The sequence below is a fragment of the Bidens hawaiensis genome, unplaced genomic scaffold (genome assembly GCF_021521415.1).
Source record: "Bidens hawaiensis isolate Kalapana, Puna unplaced genomic scaffold, B.hawaiensis_p1.1 tig00015256_1, whole genome shotgun sequence".
NCBI classification, from domain to species: domain Eukaryota; kingdom Viridiplantae; phylum Streptophyta; class Magnoliopsida; order Asterales; family Asteraceae; genus Bidens; species Bidens hawaiensis.
The window spans coordinates 391,503-399,492 of record NW_027492361.1 but is presented as its reverse complement, the minus strand read 5'-3'; the positions used below and the strand labels follow the sequence as shown (position 1 = coordinate 399,492).

At 32.1% G+C, this 7,990-nt stretch overlaps 1 protein-coding gene across 2 annotated transcripts; it reads left to right on the top strand.

Annotated features, from left to right (window-relative positions):
* Positions 1-3,197: 3,197 nt before the first annotated feature.
* LOC143548831 (protein BUD31 homolog 2) lies at positions 3,198-5,416 on the top strand. 2 transcript variants are annotated; one of them, XM_077039902.1, is made up of 4 exons: positions 3,198-3,273; positions 3,748-3,851; positions 3,945-4,132; positions 5,102-5,416. In XM_077039902.1, the coding sequence occupies exons 2-4, from the start codon at positions 3,758-3,760 to the stop codon at positions 5,255-5,257; spliced, it is 438 nt and encodes a 145-aa protein (XP_076896017.1). In that variant the 5' UTR covers positions 3,198-3,273; positions 3,748-3,757; the 3' UTR covers positions 5,258-5,416. The 2 variants fall into 2 exon arrangements, with proteins under 2 accessions (XP_076896017.1, XP_076896016.1); XM_077039901.1 differs by having other exon boundaries at positions 3,253-3,284; positions 3,750-3,851.
* Positions 5,417-7,990: the final 2,574 nt, after the last annotated feature.

The following is a 7,990-nucleotide window of genomic DNA, read 5'->3' as shown; positions in this document are numbered from 1 at the left end:
TAATAAAAAGTTTATTATCTAGTTGAATATAAAGATAAATATAAGGGACAAAATGTGAAGCTTTTTTAAGAGATCAACAAAATCTTAAATATATATAAATGAAACATTTAAAAGCTTTCTAGTTGCTTAGTAAATTTTCTCAAGCCACCAGATTACTTTATTTGTAAATGAAAGTTTCTCATGCATTTGACCCGAATTCACGGGTATGGGTCTCACAAAACCCAGATAGCCCTTAAACAGGTTATAACATCTCATTAAATTAAAAATTAATCTCACCAAATATTTGTATGAAATCCTATAAAATAGGGATATACTAAAAATCAATATTTGAGTTTTTAAAGAAAGATATTACTTATAATTAAGAAACAATTTTATAGTAAAAAAGTAAGCGGGTCAGTGGTCTCACCAAATTAGATAGTTTTAAACCGGATTATAACATCTCATTTATTTGTAAAACACTTTTATCATCAAATCCTAAGTATATATTATTAACTTCCTTGCAATAAATAAAACTAAAATCCAAACAATATATATAAATATTATAAACGAATAATGTAAAACAACCCTGTAATATGGGAAACAAAAGCTAGTTTAAGATAAAAGTTGATTTTTAGTTAAATTACATGATTAAAAATAAAGAATAGGATGTGGATGCTCTTAATACCAAGATAATCGTATGTTTGGAGTGCCCTTTGATAAGAATCACAAAAGGGTAATGGGGTAATTTTATTGTGAGAAGGGAAATATACAATTAATTTTAAGCTTAGGTAAATATGTAATAAGACATCTTAATAAAATGATATATGTAAAGGTCAAGTTATTCTGCAAAAGGGGCAAAAATAAAAAACGATAAGAAGAATTTGTAGTCACAAAAGAAACCCCTAAAAAATAATAATGAAAAATTAATTAAAAAAATCGTAACTCAAATTTTAATACAAAAACTAAAAATGTAAAAACACAAAAATGTTTCCACCGTCTTTCTCGTTCTAAAAAAATCTCGTAAAAAGACGCAATGATGAGTGATAAGATCATTGTGTCTTTTTGTTTATCATTTTGTTTTGTGATTATTTTTGTCATTGATTGTGTCTTTTTTTCTTGATATTGTGTTATATTCTTCAAGATTGTGTCATATTTTGTTCAGAATTGTGTTATATTTTACGATCTATTGTGTCTTTTTATATTCTTGTGTTGTTTGTTCATTTTCGGCAAAGTGTCCTTTTTTCTCGCCATTGTGTTTTTTCGTCGTTTTTTTGGAAAACAGAATGATGGGGGAAACATTTTAGTTTTTTTAATTTTTTTTCGTTTTTTATTTATATATTGAGTTGTGATCTTTTTATTATTTTTTAAATTTTTTAGGGGTTTTTTATGTGACTAGAATCCTCCTCCCACTTCTTATTTTTGTCTCTATTTGCATTTTAACTTACCCAAAAACCCTATATGCAAAATTCCCATTTATAAGACATAATTACAAAGATTGTCCTTTTTGTTTGTATCAAATTTCATCGCCTGTTCTTTATCTTCAAATTTAACATGATTTATACTTTACATTTCCAAATGCTACATTGTTTGTCCTTGACTCTAACCAAGTTAGTTTTTCTCATTAAGTCAGATGACGTGCCTTGCACATGATGGCAAATTGGACATCTTACACATCTCTTAAAAACATTTTAATAAATAAACTAAGTATGTGTGTGTGTGTCTATATATATATATATATATATATATATATAGGGTGAGAATCCTAACAGAATCTTTTGAAATTAAGAACTTTTAGAACAATTTTGGAGAACAACAAAACACATTCAAAAACATATTTAAAAAATTATAAAACAAAAATTTTTTAAAAGTAAAAAAAACAAAAAAAAATCATCTTGGTTTCATAAAAAAAATAATTATACACACACACACACATATATATATATTTAATCTTCATTTACATCATGTACACATATGTATATTATTATTTATTTTAATGTGTATAAAGAATAACATGTATAAAATTAAAAAATAAGTATAATACATACATATATATATATATAGTTTTGCTAAACCGATATTTTTTTTATTTTTTTATGAAACCGGGATGAAAGATAAAAGTATTGTTTTTTTTTCTCTTTTTATTTTCGCGTTTTATTTCACCATCTGCCACCACGAGCACCACCACCTGAAACCCTTTCAATCACCATATGTAAGTCTCATGTTTGCATCTTAATCAATAGAAATTGTTGGAAAACCTCACATATCCATTTGAATCGGACTTTGGCAAACACGAAATTGGGACCAGTTTAGGGTTACTAGTTGAATATGATCAAAGAAGAAGACAACCACAACTATTATTTGGGTCGGTTTAAGGTTGTAGATGAACAATTTTGTTTAAGCCACCATCTTTGCAGCCATCATCACCATCTCCAATCTCCTCCCCGTTTTTCACTAAAACAGCCTACATTGCATTCTCATACACTAATATGACATTCATGGGGCCATGGGGAAATCCACTAGATTTTCTTATATATTCTTCAATAAATTGATTTAATTGATCCTGAATCCATCAGTCATTTGATAGTTTTATGATAATTGTGAACCCTTAGCGCAATCATGTCTACTGGTGTATTGAAAACTCAACTTAGCATATGCTAGGAGAAACCCTAGCAGCCGCCGTCGTCACTTAGATTGGTGGTGGTTGCGAAGATGGATTTTGGGATGAGGGTGGGGTGGTGGCTGTGGTTTGAGTTTTACGGGAAAAGAAGAAAGAGAGAGAGAGAGAGGGGGAGGGAGGGAGAGTGTATGTGTGTGTTGTATGTGCGTGGATGTATATAGTTTATTTATTAAAATATTTTTTCATAAATTAGTAAAATGTCTAATTTTCTCTCACGTGCAAAGCAAGTGACTTGAGTTAACGAAAATAACTAACTGGGTCACGGCTGAATGGCAAACGATGTAGTATTTGGACATGTAAAGTACAAATCAGTTCAATTTTTAAGATAAAGGACGAACGATGATGAAATTTAATGCTAACATAAACGACAATCTTTGTATTTACGTCCATTTGTAACAATGTAGAAAGTTGAAAGTGTGAATTTCGTAAGTTAGGGGTTCAACTTCGAACAAAGGAAACTTTCCGAGATATAAAAGAGGCTTATTATTATTCTCTCCCATTTATTTATTTTGGAAGGCTGATTTGATGTTATATAGCTACGCTAAATCATTTGCGATTGAGTTGTGATCATCATTATACGCAAGGATTGATAAGATAGTGTTGGATTGACATTCGGAGCATAATCAAGGTAACGATTCTTCAATTTCACCTTTTTAGTTTTAGGGTTTTGATTCACTATTTAGGGTTCAGTATCCAATTGGTTGTTTAAATCATGATTATGTAATTGATGTAGTCCTTTAATTTACGATGCATAAAGTAGCATCAAGGGTTTAGAATCATCCAATTCTTTATCTCTGTTTTTGTTGATCTCTTGAGCTATTCGCCTTTCCTCAACTCTCCAACACTTGAATTTGGTGATTTAATTTTTACAAGAGGATAATAAATTCATATCATAAACAGTGCAGCTAAAATGTTCTTATTTAGATTTGTTTTTATGTTTCACTGGAGTTATTTATCGGTTATTCCAGCCATTATAAAGCATAGCTGTAGAACACTAGAAGCAACCGGTCGCTACTTTATAGCAACAATTGGATTATCTTAATCATTTATGGCGTCTGATACTGTAATAACTTGATCAACTAATTTACTTCAGGTTGAAGAATGCCTAAGGTGAAGACAAACCGTGTTAAATACCCGGAGGGATGGGAGCTTATAGAACCTACTCTTCGTGAATTACAAGGAAAGATGAGAGAAGGTTTGTTTGTTTCACTTTTCTTTATATATTTTTGAAGTTTTGTAGTTCGGTTGTTTTTGTTTGTACTAATGAGACACTTTTATATAATGTTAGCTGAGAATGATCCACACGATGGGAAGAGAAAATGTGAGGCACTGTGGCCTATTTTCAAGATTTCACACCAGAAGAGTCGGTACATCTATGATCTTTACCATCGTAGGAAAGAAATTTCAAAGGAGTTGTTTGAGTTTTGCTTGGATCAAGGGTATGCTGATCGTAATATCATTGCTAAGTGGAAGAAGGTGACTGTTTTTATCTTGTCCAATTCTACTTTAAAACTTTTAATACAGTAAGTTGCATGTTTGAGCTAATGGTGTTAACGGTATGGTTCACTGGTTTTGACAAAAATTTTGGGCCAAACTGCTAAGTACTAACTACGGTTTTGGGATAAAACAGACCAAACCGGACGTATTGGGCTGGGTTGGATGGCCAGACCGTCCGGTTATACCGCTTTGGTGGTTTTAACTTTTTGGCTTTGATTAGGAGTGTAAACGATGCATGGCTCGTTAATCATTTATTAATATATTTATATAAATTTTATTTATTTTGTATGTTTATTTTAACTATGATTTTATATATGACATAATATGTATTATTTAGTTACTGTATCATAATTACGCATAATAATAATAACAATAATAATAATAATAATAATAATAATAATAATAATTTATTAGTTAAACAATATAATAGTAATAGACTAATAGGCTCGTTCAACTCATGAGCCATCTCGAACTCGGGCTCCTTTGTAACAAAGTTATTTTTTAGGCTTGAGCTCATGCTTGGGATTATTTATCATTTACTTTCAATGAGCCTATCTCGAGTAGCTAACGATTAGCTTGGCTCGTTTACACCCCTAGTTTTGGTGGTGTGGACCGATTTTTTTTTTCAAAATCATTAGTTGTATTAAAATATGTATAAATGATAAAAGAATTAAAGATGTTTCATGATTATAGAACATATGCACAATCCATGACTGAAATGAAATATATAAACATTAAAGGCCAAACAACCATTTCCAAGTTTTAAACCGGACGAGTCAAGCCACGAAAACCTAATCGTGAACCGAATTGGCCAAACCGGTCGACATGCTTCGGTTCGGGCGGTTCAGTCGGTTCTAACGTTTTTTGAACACCCTCAGTTTGAGCATACTTAATTTGGAATATTTTAATTTTATTAAAGCGTTCTAATATTTTGTTTATGTTTCTTAGCCCGGATATGAGCGCCTTTGCTGTTTAAGATGTATTCAACCGCGTGATCACAACTTCCAGACGACTTGCGTTTGTAGAGTTCCAAAGCATCTGCGGGAGGAGAAGGTGATCGAGTGTGTGCACTGCGGTTGCAAGGGTTGTGCAAGCGGAGATTGACCGTTAAACATCTACACGAGCGACTGGCCGTGTTTTATAAGTTGTCATCATGTTTTACTGTCAAACCTAATCTATTCGAGTATTGTTAACCAGGCTTGGTGTTAAATGGCTATGTATGCTCGTTTGCTTGTAAAATATTCTAGAAACCTACTGTTTTGACCTTCATGAATCTGTCTGTACCTTCACTTTGTTTGAAGTTGGCTAGGAATCATGATGTTGGTAAAGTAAGCTAATTTATATAAAGAAATCATGAACTTGGTGCTAAAGATAGTGTTTGCATCGATACAGAAAGCGAGCAGGCAACAAGTTACGCCGTTAACTATTTTTAAATAGTAAAACTAAGTCGTTTAAAAATAACACTCATAGAACTTAGGTCATAACATTACTATTCATGATCCCCGTTGGGCACGACTAGGTAGCTCTACTGTCTCGGGCCCTAGGAAACCAAAAATATCAAATGCGTTGCGTGAAGGGTATAAAGTATAGACACGTGTTGGTTGTGAAGACACACTTTCTTGTGTTTGGTCACTATACATAAAATAGCTTTTAATATAACCTGACCCCCATAAAAACACTACTACCCAAGTCCACAAGGAGAGAACCTCTTTGAGATGCACACGTGTGTTCCTCTTATATCCATCCAAAGACCAAAGTGTCAACTGGTCTAGGAGTTGACCTTTCATCCAACGGGTTAGTCAAAAAATTCACAGGTGCTTGTTTCTTAATAGAGATCACGGTGTGCCTGAATATGTCAAAGAGCACATCTCTAACCAAATTGTGTATGTACTTGAACACCGAGAGCTCTCTATAATATATGGTGTGCCCTCCAAAGGAGCCCAAAAATGCCTTGTTACAAACAAGACAAATATGATCAACCAGAAATAGATGAATCATGAGACAATGCTTAAGCATCGTATAATACTCCACTTGCGACATATGTTGGCTTAACCGTATATAGAAATAGAAAGAAGAAAATATTAAATGGGTGGTACTTATTGTAGACGCTCAAAAACGGTATTTTTATCTTCCTATGATGTCAAAAGTATGTTTCCTAACCATACACATACACGTGCGAATATTAATGTTTTGTATGTCGTGTACGTTTTGTCGGTATTTTATTACATACAGATGCATTAGTTAGCTTATTTTCGTTGCATATGTGGTAGTGTGGTACATATGGTTGGTGAACATTAATGATTTTGAATCAACAACTAGATGACCAGTGTTGTGTTTTGATTTTATTCAATTATTGATGTGCATGAAGACAGTGAACGAGTATTAGCCGCATTAATTAAATTTGTATACGCAAATGGGCTTGATAACGACTAGGTCACACCAGCTCATCATGAAACATTATTCTTGGATATATAGTGCACATCATATTTTTCTTGATGAATTTAGTAGAAATACTTAGGGATGAGCCGGTACCGTACCGGTACCGAAAATCCCGATCCCAAAAATTCCAAATTTTTGGTACCGGTACCGAAATGTTTGGTTCGGTACCGTACCAGGACGGTACCGGTATTTAAGGTAAAATTCGGGACATATCGATACCGTACCGGTCCCGAAAACTCAAAACCTTGGTACCGATTCGGTACCGGTATCAATCGGTGCCATACCGATTTTTACTCATCCCTATAAATACTTATAACAATTTCAATTTCTTATGTCCAACCAAAATCTAATCAAACTTTGAATTAGCGTTCATAATATGAAATTCACCATATATTAAATTAGGGGCATTTTATCATGGTAAGTTAAGCTCTTCAACCTGAACACGCAATATTTTATTTGTGTAAGAAAACGTTAATCCTAAAATGCGCATGCTTGCAATCGTGTACTAAGAGATTTATCAATTTATTTAAAGTTTTAAACGTATCGAATTGGTTTGCCCAAAGTCTGCTCTCCTTAGGGGCTCATAAACGTAAAAAGAAAGTACACAAACAAATTTTATTTTTAAACATATATTATAAAACGGTTCTTTTATACAATGAAAGAGTATTGGTCCATTAAAACAAAAGTTTTGGGTTCACATCTAGTGAAAAGTTTTACTAATTTTTTAAATTATTCTAGGGGTCTATTTCTTTCCACTCGCCCCGAAATTGTTACGAGTTCTCAATGACGACCCTATTGGTGGACCGTAAGAAAATAAGTTAAACTAGTTTTACTATACTATTAAAGCAAAACTATGTTAACATATGACACCATTCTAGCATGTTCACTTAGAATGACACACACACCCTTACCAATTTTAATAATTATTTAATTAAGTAATTTAAATTAGAATTATTAAATATTTTCTAATATGTTTCTTTGTTTACTACTCCCTCTATAATTAGTCAGCTAATAACATGGATGTAACCTCTATTATAAATTACTTATAATTTAATAAATTATGTTACTAAATAGCAAACATAGAAAATCAAAAGCCATTTCACCGTATAAGACAATCGACATTGATACGCTATTCCTCAATTTTCAAGTTTCTTCACCAAATATTATCAAACATAATGGCTTTCATATATTTTTGTAAAACGCAATTTCATAAATTACCCGACCAATAACTTCCATCATACTATATGATTCACTATATTTTGTAACTTAATATTTTTCAATATGATATTTTAATAGCTCATACAAATTTTTGCGTCTAACGATTATGTGATATTCTAATCTTATACACCTAATAATAAATTACTAGCAAATACGTTAAATTGTTAAATAGTGAACCTG